The sequence below is a fragment of the Bufo gargarizans genome, chromosome 7, assembly GCF_014858855.1.
Source record: "Bufo gargarizans isolate SCDJY-AF-19 chromosome 7, ASM1485885v1, whole genome shotgun sequence".
Classification (NCBI taxonomy): Eukaryota; Metazoa; Chordata; class Amphibia; order Anura; family Bufonidae; genus Bufo; species Bufo gargarizans.
The window spans coordinates 54,340,605-54,355,027 of NC_058086.1; the positions used below are offsets into that span (position 1 = coordinate 54,340,605).

A 14,423-nucleotide genomic window follows, 5' to 3' on the forward strand; every position below is an offset into this window, starting at 1 on the left:
CGTTTTTCACTAATGGTTGCTAGATGTTGTTTCTAAACCTTCAGTTTTTTTTATCACGTGCGTGAAAAGCACATTGCACCCGCACGGAAAAACTTAACGCAATCGCAGACAAAACTGACAACTTGCTTGCAAAGTGGTGCGAGTTTCACAGAACGCATCCGGACCTAATCCGTCACGTTCGTGTGAAAGAGGCCTAAACTCTGCAGCTCAGCAATATAAGATTCAATGGGGCAATGCCAAACACAACCCATGGACAGGGGTGGTGCTGTTTTTGGAAGAAAGCAGCCATGTTTTTCTAACCCTTTAAAGGGGTTGCGTCATCTCTTACATTGGTGGCATATCGTAAGGATATGCCACCAATGTCAGAGAGGTGCGGGTCACCCTCCATTCACAGTAATGAGAGTTCTGGCTTGCTCGGCTATATTCAGAACCCCCATAGAAGTTAATGGAGGGTGGCCATGATTGCACAGTGCACCCTCATTAATTTTTTGGGGGGGGTCCAGAGGTGGGACACCTAAACCTGTCTGACATAGCAATATTTCACCAATATACAAGATGACACAACCCCTTTAAAGGGGTTAGACAAACATGGCTGCTTTCTTCCAAAAACATCACCACCCCTGTCCAAGGGGGAAGTCCGCACCAATCTGACACTGGTGGCATATCCCAGCAACATGCTACCAATGTCTGAGATTCTGCGACTCCAGATGTCAAGGGAAAGAAGGATCAGACTGTTGGATTTCAGCATGTCCAATCCGAGATGAGCGCGGTCGGCTATGCAAATACTTCCGGCACGGCTACAGTTCCTGAAGCGTGATTACAAAGTATTTTACAACCCAAATCTGAGGTGCGGCAGAGGCAGAAGGTTTATGACTCAGCGTATTAAATCCAGTCATACAACCACACCGGACACACTTCGCTGACATCACTTTAGGCTGGGACTTTGGCTCAGTGACAGCTGCTGTCTATAGGACTACAATCAGATATGCAAATGTCCCGTCAGTGCAAGGAGATTTTTTATTTTTTTTTAGATGCAGCTAGACAAACTTATTTTTTTTTGCAAGAAAACTAGTGCAACTTTTTCCCCCATTGAGCAAAAGAAAAGTCACAAGGACTAAAGTCGTGTAACACAAAGGCGTATCACAGCTTTGAAGGGGTTGTTGATCTTCCTGGAGTCTTTCTGAAGACCTCCACACCTTGATGCCGAACCTCACAGCTGCTGCAGCCCTTGGGTCCCCCCCGCTGTCCAGATCCAGTTTGGATTGACTGGCTGCAGCAGTTAACAGCACCCCCCCAACCCCCCCCCCCGCGCTTGGGTCCCATGGCCAATTGATGTGACACAAGGGGGGGAGGCCACTATTGCAGCCAGTCATTGGCTGCAACAATATCAAACTGGATGTAGCGGCAGCCATAGTGGCGGTCTGCCAAGATGCACTAGCCCTTTAAGGGTACATGCACACAGCAGTGTAGCTTATGTGGACTTTTATGAGGTTTTTGCTGTGTTTCCGCACCAAATCGAAGTATTATTTGCTGATTTTACATTGCAAAAAAGAGTGAAACTTACATTGAAAATCTTCGCAAGCAAATACATTTTTCAAAATCCGCGCCCCTAGTCAGTTTCCACAAGGAAAACTTCCGAACCGTGTGCATGATATTTTGGCTGGTGCTGTATTACACTGTGGATGTTTAGCTAAAAAATCTGCTCATAATATGCACCATGAGCATAGACGGAACCATATTACAGTACCCATAGATTTCTACTATACCTCTATGTCTCAGATTTCACACAGATCCATAACCAGTATCCGACAGAAGGAAAACTGTGACGTGCGCCATCAAACATCATACACGTAAGCGGATGGTGTCGGAGCACAGCATTGTTCTGGTTAATACCTTCAATTTTCCTGTTAATAATTTTCCAATTCGCACAAGGATAATGTGACCAGGCAAATAAAATCTATCTATACAGTATATGCAAAGCGCGGGCCATCACTGCCTGTTAAGTCCCGTGTGTCGCGCCATATTTATGTTGCAGCAATGTCGTACAACATTTTTGGGATTGATAGTGGTGCTGCAATGCAACATGCTGCGACAGACGGAATAAAATCCATCCAAGTTGAATTTTTTTGCGACTGTCGTAATTGCAGTATGTCGCATTGTGATCATTACAAAAAAAGTTGCGCGAACGTCGCCATGACAAATGTCGCCATAGTAGCTGTACCCTTTTGTGTCGTGCGACACATGTCACCCTGGAGCCTAATCCGGATTCATTAGCTCACATGGCTTCAACGAACAACCTCCGAAAATACAGAAAATGTGACTCCTAACAGCCAAATTATATCCACTGCCAAATTTTTAAAGGGCTTTAAAAACCCTATTTTCTAGTACCCTATAGAAGGATTCTGTTAATGGGGGTGAAAGGGTCCTCTCTGCGGGACCTTCATCCATCAGCCAGAGCAGAGAGCACCAAAAGGATACATCTCTCACTCCAGAGGTCCCAGTCTGTCCGTGCACATGGACAATGCTTAAACGGGTTATCCAACCCCTATAATGACCCCCCCCCCCCACCAATGCCGGGGCCCCTTGCATACATTATACTTACCTGTTCCTCTGCAACCGCGACAGATCCCTGCACGGCCTCTGTTGCATCTCCTCGTTGCACGGATCAAAAAATCTGGCGTCGGGGGGGGACAGCCAATAGCATTCCGCGATGGGGACAAGCCTCTCTAGCATTGTGGGTGACGCTAAGCAGGCTCGTTCCCATTGTGGCCTGCTATTGGTTGCTGCCCCCGTCGCCAGATGTTTTGATCCGCGCGACAGAGATGCCGTGGTGGCCGTGCAGGGATCCGGAGCAGCGTGGGTGCCTGGGAAGAGGTAAGTATAATGTATATGAGGGTTCTGGACATTGAGGGGGGGGGGGGCATTATAGAGGTTGGATAACCTCTTTAAATTTCAATGGGAACTATGTAAGGATGCATTCACACAACCATATGTATTTTGCGGCCAGCAAAAAAAAACAAAAACAAAAAAAACGGATGTCATCCATGTTGCACCTGTTGTTTTTGTGGACTCATTGTAAAAATGCCAATTCTTGTCCACAAAAAAGGACAAGAATAGGACATGTTCTGTCTTTTTTGCGGGACTGCAGAATGCGGACAGCATACGGCGTGCTGTCCGCATTTTCTGTGGCCCCATTAAAAAAATGCAGATTGGATAAGGATCAACAATACGGTGGTGTGAATGAGGCCTTATAGTTCAGTTCCCCTGTGGTGGCGCTGCAAGAAAATTAAACATCTCCTACCAAGTTCCATCACAAGTTATAGCGTAGCTGATCGGCGATGGTCCTAGCCGCGAGATCAAGTGATCGCTTATTGCAGGGGAAGCGGTATAAAATAAAAAAAAAAATAAAATAAAAAACAGGATTGTCCATCGCAGGCCACCTCTTTACATGACTTTCCTGGAGCAGAATTGGGAACGGTCAATCTTTAAAACGGTCTGGTTTGTGTCGCTGCGATCTAGCGGGTCCCCGTGAACATTCTTTTAAATACTGGAAAGCATGAAGTGATTTTTGAGCGATGCAAGCTCTGTCCTCTGCGAGAGGTGCTGATTCAGCTCCGCCGCGCAGCAGAACTTCGCTGATCACTAGCACAGCTCGGGAGAATAGACATTAGACAGTATAAATATAGCACCCGGCATTACCGCCAGATCTGATCTGCATTTTACCATCATGCGCCATTGCCATGATGGAGAAGCGCGATATTTACATTCGATAGGTGCGCACCAAGCAGATCTACCGACGGAGACCTTGTAAGGAATGTCAGAATCCCGCATGAAGAAATCTCCGCTCAGACCAATACCAATTAGTGTAATATCCGGCATATAGACATTAATAATTCAGCGTCACGTCTCCGTAACCCCGCGTGCCTGCATTACAACTTCACACGTCTCTATGGGACGTCTCAGGCTTTACGCTTCAGACTTGAGACTTATCAGGGGGGGGGGGGGTCCTGTTGACGGATCCTATCCACAAATATAAAAAAAAGTGCAGATTTGGACTCTGAATATACAGTTACACGGTCAGGATGCGGGCGTGTTCACGAGTGCAGTTAGTTTGGGCACATGCCGCATCATTCTTTTCGGCAGCACATCTCACGTTGATGACATGACGGTCACCCGTAAAAATAGACATTGGCAAGAAGTGGCATCGGAAGATTTGTGCAAAAAAAATATATAACACTTAGCAGCGACGTAAAATGGTAAAATGTTTAGTGTAAATTCACCCTGTAGCTTAAAAGGGGTTTTCCAGAAGTTCAATATTGACGGCAATTAAAATCTGATCGGTGGGAGTCCGACTCCCGGCATCCCTGCCAATCAGCCGTTTAAAGAGGCTGCGGTGAATACTGCGGCCTGCTCACAGCTTGCCGAGCACAGCGCCATCCATAGTATAGTGGCTGTGCTTGGTACTGCTATTCACTGGAATGGGACCGAGCTGCATGAGGTCACTGGCCTAAGAAGAGTTGGCGACCTCTTCAGAAAGCTGATTGGTGGCAGACCCCCACCCATCAGATATTGATGACCTATCCTGAGGGCAGATCATCAATATTCTACTCCCGGAAAAATCCCTTTAACCACATACATTTTTGCGGGCCGCAGCACGAGCACGGGTCACACACGTTCGTGTGAACTCGGCCTAAGGCTACTTTCACACTTGCGTTGTTGTTTTCCGGTATTGAGAATCGGCAGAGGAACTCTATGCCGGAAAAAAAAATAAAAAAGTTTCCGCTTAGTCCTCGTGCGTTCTGAATGGAAAGAGAAATCCGTTCAGGATGCATCAGGAGATCTTCATTCCGCAGTTTTGTGTCCGGTCATAAAAACAAAAAAACGGATCCCTCACTGAAAACAATGTAAGGCCTAGTTCACACGAACGTATGGCTTTTATAGTTTTTTGCGGTCAGTTTTTCACGGATCTGTTGTTCCGTTTTTGAGTTCCGTTGTGTTTCCGTTTCCTTTCCGTTTTTCTGTTCGCCATGTACAGTATACAGTAATTACATAGAAAAAAAATTGGTCTGGGCATAACATTTTCAATAGATGGTTCAGAAAAAACGGAACGGATACGGAAGACATACGGATGCATTTCCGTATGTGTTCCTTTTTTTGCGGACCCATTGACTTGAATGGAGCCACGGAACCGTGATTTGCGGCAAAATATAGGACATGTTCTATCTTTCAACGGAACGGAAAAACTGAAATACGGAAACGGAATGCATATGGAGTACATTCTGTTTTTTTTGCAGAACCATTGAAATGAATGGTTCCATATACGGAACACAAAAAAACGGCCCGTACACTCGCAAAAAAAACGTTAGTGTAAACTAGGCCTTAAGTCAATGGTGACGGATCAAGTTTTTTTTTTTCTTTAGGAATCTAATGTATTTAGTGACGGATCAAATTTTTTCCGTTTTGATTTCACACCGCATTCTAAGGGAACGGATAAATCCTGATGTGCAAAATCAAAACGGATCCGTATCATTCCGGTATGGAGATCCTCTGCCGGATCTGAACACCGGAATTAACAACGCAAGTGTGAAAGTAGCCAAAGGAGCTTGTTTCACATGTAAAAACCACGCATGAAAAAAAAAAAAAAAAAAAAAAAAAAAAACACACATGGAAAACTAGTGCAGCACGGCAAAGCATTAGCAAACTGTGGAAAATCTGCAGTACAATCGACGACAAAATTAAAGTATCCAGAATTTTCTGTAGATTCTACAGTATTTTATGCAAAGCAGCCGGACCGCAGGGCATAAAGAACCGAAAAGTAGCGAAATGTGGAGGCAACTGCCACAAAACCTTCCAAAAACTGGATACAAAGTACATATTCATCAGCAATAACAAACAATGTACATAATATATAATAAAAACAATACAACTGGCCTCTTTCACACAAATGCGTGCGCTCCGAGACCATATTGCAGACCGTATTTGCGAATCCGCAATACACGGGCACCGTTCCGTGTGCATTCACTTTAATGTTTCCGGCTGCTTGGAATGGTGCGGAACGGAACCCTACGGAAGCACTACGGAGTGCTTCTGTGGGGTTTCGTCCCGTACTTCCGCAAAAAGATAGAACATGTTCTATATTTTTACAGAACGGCCGGATCGCGGACCCATTAAAGTGAATGGGTCCGCGATCCGCTGCGTGGGTGGGTGTTCATGCATTGCGGCCCGCAGCACTTCCACGGGGTGCACACGTTCGTGTGCAAGAGGCCTCACGGACACGGATAGGACTGTTCTATTAGGGGCCAGCTGTTCCATTCCGCTAAATAAGAAATGCACACGGATGTCAACAGTATTTTTTGCGGATCCGTTTTTTTCGGACTGCAAAATACATACAGTCGTCGTGTGCATGAGGCCTAAAAAGCAGTGCAAACTGGTGCAGTTTGAGGCTCTCTGTAATTTTTGCCGACTCGCTCGAGAAGCACTCTGCGCATAATTGCATATTGAGGGCAGGGTGAGGCTCTCACTTGTGATGAAAGTGTTTTGACTATCGGTCGATGAATCCAACCAAAATGACCCATTTATACCAAGGTCTCTTTAAAGCCTCATGCAGACATCCGTGGTTTTCACAGACCCATAGACTATAACGTGTCTGAGGATCTGGGATAAAATAGGGCATGTTTTCGTGGTCTCGCTACGGACTCATGGTCCATGGTAAAGCACTGATCTGGGAATACACACATTAAAGTCACTGGATACGTGAATGGTCCATGGAGACCACAGACCGCACACGTCCGTGATTCACTGACGTGTGAAAGAGGCCTAATGGTCTTGCGTATTGGTTTTTGGACAGATTCATTATTCGCTTGCACCAAAAAAAAATGACACAGCATGCCACGCTCAACGCTTTTTTAAAGGTTCAAAAAGTGGGCATGGCTGGAGTAGCAATTGAGCAAAATTTATCAGCGTGTCCCAGATTTAGTTTCCAATTAATGGTCCAACATAAGTCAACTGAGAGTTGGTGTTAGTAGAGGAAATGATCTAACATCTGCTAAAGTTGTGTAAAATCTATCAACACAGTGTTGGTTTAGACCCACAGACCGTGGATCTGAGGCGACGCCACGGAAGCATGCACTATCATTGTCCACGATTACAGATTCCTCATATTAAAAGGGAACCCGTCATCAACGTTATGCTAACCTCACTGAAGGCAGCATAAATTAGTGACAGAAATGCTGATGTCAGCGGTGTGTCACTCATGAGCTAAAAGTAAGTGGTTGCTGAGAACCAGCATCATAATCATTGCAGCCCGGGCCTTGAAAAGAGTCAAATCTACTTGAGAAGAGTCCTGGTTATTCCTAATCTCCGGCTCTCTCGCCATCTGCTGATGATTGTCAGTTCTCTGCTAGAGAGAAAGGGAGAAAACTCGGTATTAGATGGTCAGTCATCAGCAGGTGGGCAGGAGAGCAGGAATAACCAGGACTCTTCTCAGGTGGCCGGGACTCTTTTCCAGGCCCCGGTCTGTAATGATTGTGATGTTGGTTCTCGGCGACCACTTACTTTTAACTTAAAAATGACAAATCTCTGAAATCATCTCACCTGTCTCTACGTTATTCTGCCGTTAGTATGGGCAGCATAAAGGTGATGAGAGGTTCACTTTAAAGTCTGTGAAGACCGTGGACACAACACATAAACTATCTGTGTTTGGACCGTGGTTTTCATGGATTGTTGCGAAGATATGCTCTGGAAATTAAAGGGGTATTCCCATCTCAGACAATGGAGCACAATCGCCGGGACCCGCACCTATCTTGTAAACTGAGCCGGCAAAGCAAAGGAGGGTGCACCGCGCATGGGCAGCCGCCCTCCATTCATTTCCATGGGACCTCCGAAAAAAGCCTAGCGCTAGCTCGGCCATTTCCATCGGCCCCATAGAAATGAATGGGGGCGCACCTCGTTTGCACAGCCACTGCTTCAATTCACTTCAATGGGGCATTCTAAAGTTATGACAATTTTTCTGTATATGCACTTTAGGTGCCCATGAGGGCGTCATCATTGCTCTTGTTGCACCCAAGCCCCACTCCTTACTGTGTATAGCCCCTCCCTGGCTGTTTTTATTGACGGGGTCAAACAGTGGCAAGGGAGGGGCTAGCCACAGAAAGGAGCGGAGCTTGGTTGCACCAAGAGCAACGGTGACATCCTCATTGCACCAAAGGCCTAATTTGGGAATGGAGCCTCGGATCCACAAAAGAAAAACAGAGTTTTTAATTGAACCACAGCTATGTGTCTATACCAGGCATCCTCACGCTGGGTTCACACCTGAGCGTTCGCGATGGAGCGCTCTGTATGCGCGATACTCCGGGCGTCTCACATACGCGGCTCCAGAACAAGCGAACGCCCATTGTCGCGCGTTCCCGCTGAAGTCTATGTACGGGAACGCACGACAAGACACCCCAAAGAAGCTCATGTACTTCTTGGGGCGTCGGGCATTTTACAGCGCGATTCTTGCCTGTTGAGCGTTTTACAGCGCGTAGGAACGCGCTGTAAAACGCTCAGGTGTGAACCCAGCATCAAACTGCGGCCCTCCAGCTGTTGTAAAACTACAACTCCCACAATGCCCTGCTGTAAGCTGATACCTGTAGGCCAGGCATGTCCAAAGTGCGGCCCTCCAGCTGTTGCAAAACTACAACTCCCAGCATGCCTGGATAGATTACAGCTATTAGGGCATGCTGGGAGTTGTAGTTTTGCAACAGCTGGAGCGCCGCAGTTTGAGGATGCCTGGTCTATACAAAACAGCTGGATAGGGAGGTCGCTGGGGACAGATTCCCTTTAAGGACCCGAGATAAGCGGCACCTAAAGGGTATCTTGCAACCTCTTCTTCCACCAAATGAATGTTTAAAACAAACAAGCTAAATAGGAAAGTCACAAGTGCTAACCGCCGGCAGTAATCTTCTCTCATTAACCCTATATATCCATAGACTAATCTGCTATGGAGAGAAGGGCATCGTCCCTCCCCATCTACACGTGTATAGTACACAATACTCAGCAGTATAATTCTTTGATATTTCAGAAAGAAATCCACAAATACAAAGCAAATGACAGCATCAAAGCCCCGCAATGGGGAAGTGTGGTTGCATTGATGCCACATATGTCACCATGAGGCGTGGCGAGCGACAATGCCCTGACAGCGTGACAAAGCAGGACGTGCATTCCTTCCCTCGTGTAACCAGGAGCCGCATGGTTTGTGTGCACAGCGAAGCAATATATTCTAGATGTATATCCCCCAGTCAGGAGATCTATACCACCCCACGTGTTGCTGATCATCAGCCATCATGGTGTGATAAATGACACTGAATCAGAGCTGGAAGGAAGGGGCGTGCAATGGGTTAATACTGGAAACGCCCTCTAAGACACAGGGTCAGGGGTGTGTATACAAATTCGGAGTTATTACTGGGCACCTCTGCTACATGTGACTCCATCTGATGCTGCGCCGCAGCCAATGAGCCCCGGGTGATCGTGTTCATTCAGAAAGAGCCGCTATATCCAGTGGATCCGAGGAACATAGATCTGACAATGTGAAGCCTAGACCTGGAGAAGTGCACATCCTCATAGATGCTGCAGAGCGTCCCTGCGGTAAACAGGCGGTCACATGGACGCCAGCGACTGCTCATCACATTACAGAATAGTAGAAGACACATAACACATATAAATAAACACATACAAGACACACATAAATAAACACATAAACAGAAAAAAAACTTTTTTTTTCCGCGGATCCGCAATTTGCGGACCGCAAAACACATACAGTCATGTGAATGTAGCTTTAGGGCTTGTTCACACAACCGTATGGCTTTTTCAGTGTTTTGCAAACCGTTTTTTAATGGATCCGTTGTTCCGTTTTTTGTTTCCGTTATGTTATCGTTATGTTTCCGTTTTTCTGTTCCGTTTTTCCGTATGGCATATACAGTATTCAGTAATTACATAGAAAAAAATTGGGCTGGGCATAACATTTTCAATAGATGGTTCCGCAAAAACGGAATGGATACGGAAGACATACGGATGCATTTCTGTATGTGTTCCGTTTTTTTTGCGGACCCATTGACTTGAATAGAGCCACGGCACATGATTTGCGGACAATAATAGGACAAGACTCAAAATGTCGCGGAACGGACTTACAGAAACGGAATGCTCACAGAGTACATTCCGTTTTTTTTTTTGCAGACCCATTGAAATGAATGATTCCGTATACGGACCGCATACGGAACGCAATGCATTCCTGTGAACGAGCCCTTAGGCTTATTGCACATGAACGTGTGTGCTCTGTGGCTGTGTTACGGATCCGCAATACACGGGCACCGTTCCGTGTGCATTTTGCATCACGGATGCGGACCCATTCACTTCAATAAAGTGAATGGGACCCATTAAAGTGAATGGGTCTGCGATACGCTGCAGCTGCCCCACGGTGGGTGTTCGTGCATGGCGGCCCGCAATTTGCGGGCCGCAGCACAGCCACGGGGTGCAAGAGGCTTTGGGCCTCTTTCACACGAGCGTGACTGATTAGGTCCGGGTGCGTTCAGTGAAACTTGCACCATTTTGCAAGCAAGTTCAGTCAGTTTTGTCTGCGATTGCGTTCAGTTTACGCGCAAGTGCGATGCGTTTTTCAAACAACATCTCCTAGCAACTATCAGTGAAAAACGCATTGCCTCCGCAATTGCTTGCGGAGGCAATACGTTTTTCCCTGAAGCCCCATTCACTTCTATGGGGCCAGGGCTGTGTGAAAAACACAGAATATAGAACATGCTGCGATTTTCACACAAGTGATGCGTGAAAATCACCGCGCAAGTGCACAGCCCCATAGAAATGAATGGGTCCGGATTTAATACGTTCACCTCATGCATTGCACCTGCGCGGAAAGCTCGCCTGCGTGCAAGAGGCCTTAGGGGTAGACACACAGTCCTCCTGGAGACATTTGTTGTACTGGATCTCAGTAGGGTGACGTAGTTTACAAACATTAAAGGGGGCGTCTGGACTTTTTATGGGCAGATTTTCCTACAGGTTTTCAAGTCAAAGCCAGAAGTGGATTTGCAAGGAATCGGAAATATAAAGGAAGGATTGTTACTTCTTCCTGCTGGATCCACTTCTAGCGCTGCTGGAAAATCCTGCCGGAAAATCTGCTTCACAGCCTCCTCCCAAAAAACTGTGTGAAAGAACTGACACTGACACGCTGCGTATCTCGTAACCTGCACGGTCAATTTCCGCAAATTGTGCATGAGATTTGTAAATCTCCGGTACTTTGCTGCAGTTTTCGTAATCCACAATGTGCACAGGTAATCCTTTTTTGGGGGGGGGGGGGGGGGGGGGGGAATATGAAAAGGCACCATGAAATTCAAGTGTGTTTTTTTTTTTCAAGCAGTTTTTGAGAGTGCTTTTTTAGGTCACACAAAGTTTTCGGGGGGGATTCCAGACCTTTATTTTTGTTATAGAGAAATCTATGGGAATTTGCCAGGAAAAAATGCCACACATGCTGCAATAAATAATAAAAAAAATTAAAATAAAAAAATTAAAATAAAAAAAAGGGGCAAGGGACATAAAACACCATACAAAAAAATAAAATAAAAAATACACAATGGAAAACGCCACAAAAAAAGTTGATAGAAACGCTACATTTTTTTGCAAGAAAGAGCAGACATTGTAGCAATGATTATATCAATACCCCTCGGAAGATAAACTGATACATTGTAACAAGTGAAGTATCAATGCCGTTACTTCTTGAACTCATCCGCTTCCCCTGCCGCACTGTACGCCACCGTTCACATGACGGAACACGACCCCCGTTAGGACCAAGCAGCAGATTTCTAGTGCGGTTCCTGGGATTTGTTTGTGACAATGACACCATCTGATACTGTATATGACAAAATGCCCAATCTTCACCGCTCCTGCTGTAAGGGTACCTGTACACAGGTGCGTGTGAACGGGCAGAAGATCAGCGCAACTTTCTGTGCGTTTCTGCACGCAAACCGGATTTGATGCGGTTTTACCACAGATCTCACCCTTCATTGGAAAATGATGAAATCCACAGCTAAAACCGCAATATAATGGACACGCTGCGGATGTGGAAATCCTCGCGGCAGGTCAATTTCCGCACAGAACATCCGCAAAGTGTACACGAGATTTGCGTTATCTCATACACGTTGCTGGTACTGTACTATGCTGCGGTTTTCTGTGCGCAAGTAGGGTAGAATTCTGAACACACAGTACGCCGGAGCACCCGGGCGCCATGGGGTGCACCCATTCCTCACAATCTATGAGCAGGCTACACACAATGGGCATTCATAAATGGCGCGCTGTCGTTTGTTGACAGGTTCCCGGGGAAACCGTTGGGAATTTGTCCCCCCCCCGCCCCCCCCCCCCCCCACACACACACAGCCTCAATCTGCCTCCAGACTGATCAACATGGGACTTCAAGAAATGAGCGAGAACGTGATTTACGAATATACGAGAAGCTCCAAATCGCTTCTATGTAGGCATCTTCATCCATGTAATACCGTATCTCCTCCATGTCAATCAATGCAATGTTCTATAGACATGCCAGCGCCCATGGGGGCCATCCAGTACCGGCAGCCCCCTTATATAATAAGCAGTGTAACAGTATAAACAATACCGCAGACCCCCCCCCACCCCCGGACCCCAGACTCACGGCAGTCCTCCTCGTCACTGTTGTCGGAGCAATCATCATCCTCATCACATCTCCACAAGCTGGGGATGCATCGCTGGTTCGAGCACTGGAACTGGTTCTCCTCACAATCGGAGGGGGGCAGCGCTGGGGGAGGGGGGGGGAGAAAGCAAAACGGTGAGAGGGGTACCGACTGAGAAGAGGGGTGGTGGTGGATGAATGGAGGATGAGACACTCTGTGATGGTGGGCACCATGAAACGTGCAATGAAAATGATGGGTGAGCGGGGGTAGATTAGGGGTGATGACCCTCACTGGGCACAGCCTGGTGAACCAGGGGCAATGGGGGGCACTAGAGGAAGGGCGATGAGGGGGGTCATTAAATTTGGCTCAAAACACAATACTGGGGGGGGGGGGGGGGGGGAGATAGGTATAACCACACACAGGAGTGTAGGTTAGGGGTGATGAGGGCACTAGAGGGAGGGACGATGAGAGGTCATTAAATAAGGCTCAGTGGCTACACAATACTTGGGGGGGGGGGGGGGGGGGTAGATAGGTATGACCACACAGGGATGTGCCAAGCAATGGCTGGCGCAAGCGTGTTGCACAATTCCAGGTGCATGATGCAACCCGTGTGCGAATGGAGCGACACAAAATATGACAGCTCACAAGTTACAGAAACTTTCCCCGCGATTCCGACCGGATCTTGTCAATTTAGCGCCATCTTATAGAAATCAAGTAGCGCCACATACTGCACAGCGATAGCACCACTAGGCGATATTACATGGAGAGTACACCTGCCCCACTGGCTGCCACAGGCAGGTGACAGAAGCCACTGTGCAATCCCTGTGACCCCTGAGCTAGCACTTAGGGCCCCCTGGGTCAGCACTTAGGGCCCCCTGGGTCAGCACTTAGGGCCCCCTGGGTCAGCACTTAGGGCCCCCTGGGTCAGCACTTAGGGCCCCCTGGGTCAGCACTTAGGGCCCCCTGGGTCAGCACTTAGGGCCCCCTGGGTCAGCACTTAGGGCCCCCTGGGTCACGATGTGCCACTGAGTTCACTGTCCACAAAACTTTGCAGTCCCCTTCCATAGGAATGAATGGCAATGGGGCAGAGCATGTTCACCCACCTATGAGGGAGTTACTAAAGTGGCATTGCAGAAATCGCAGGAAAGACGCATGTGCGCTGTGCAGGAAAGGCTGCAGAGGGGATGAGGTGGACAGTGTGGGGTGGTGATGATGGGGGGGCAGCCGGAGTCGTGCTGCTGGTGCTGATGGAGCCCCGGCCTGGATGTGATGGAGGAGGAGACACCGCACAGGAGAAGGATGAACGTGATAATGAGACCTGGAGAAGCGGAAAGCCCCGAGCCCGTCCCCCGCCGCCTTACCTCTGCCAGTACGGGTCCCCAGCACCAGCAACAGTAGGAGGCCCGGGATGGCCCCGCTGCTGCGGCCGCTCCTCATGGTGCCTCCGCCGGGTCCCGGGGCGCATGGAGCCGGCAGCCTGAGCACTGACGGCCGGAGCTCCGCCCAAGGGGTGTGACCAGAGAGGGGCGGGGACTCCAGGAACCTGCAAGCGTTTACACGTAAGGATTGACAAGAAGAGGGGGCGTGGCTACCAGAAGACAATCAGAAAGAGAGGCGTGGCCGCTGTCAACCTGCGCCGTGTGTGACACGCCCCCTGTGGGTGGGGCAAAGGAGGAAATGCAAAACAAACTGTGCGCTGTGCTGTTAACTCCATAGTGTCCGGGGAAATATCTGCAA

At 47.8% G+C, this 14,423-nt stretch overlaps 1 protein-coding gene across 1 annotated transcript in view; it reads right to left on the reverse strand.

The window, feature by feature from the left end:
- Window positions 1–14,174, reverse strand: part of LRP8 (LDL receptor related protein 8) — a 219,409-nt gene extending 205,235 nt beyond the window's left edge. Inside the window, exon 1 of the mRNA XM_044300565.1 lies at window positions 14,048–14,174. Coding sequence (XP_044156500.1) covers window positions 14,048–14,123 — 76 coding nt within the window. The 5' untranslated portion in view covers window positions 14,124–14,174. The remainder of the gene's footprint in view (window positions 1–14,047) is intronic.
- Window positions 14,175–14,423: the final 249 nt, after the last annotated feature.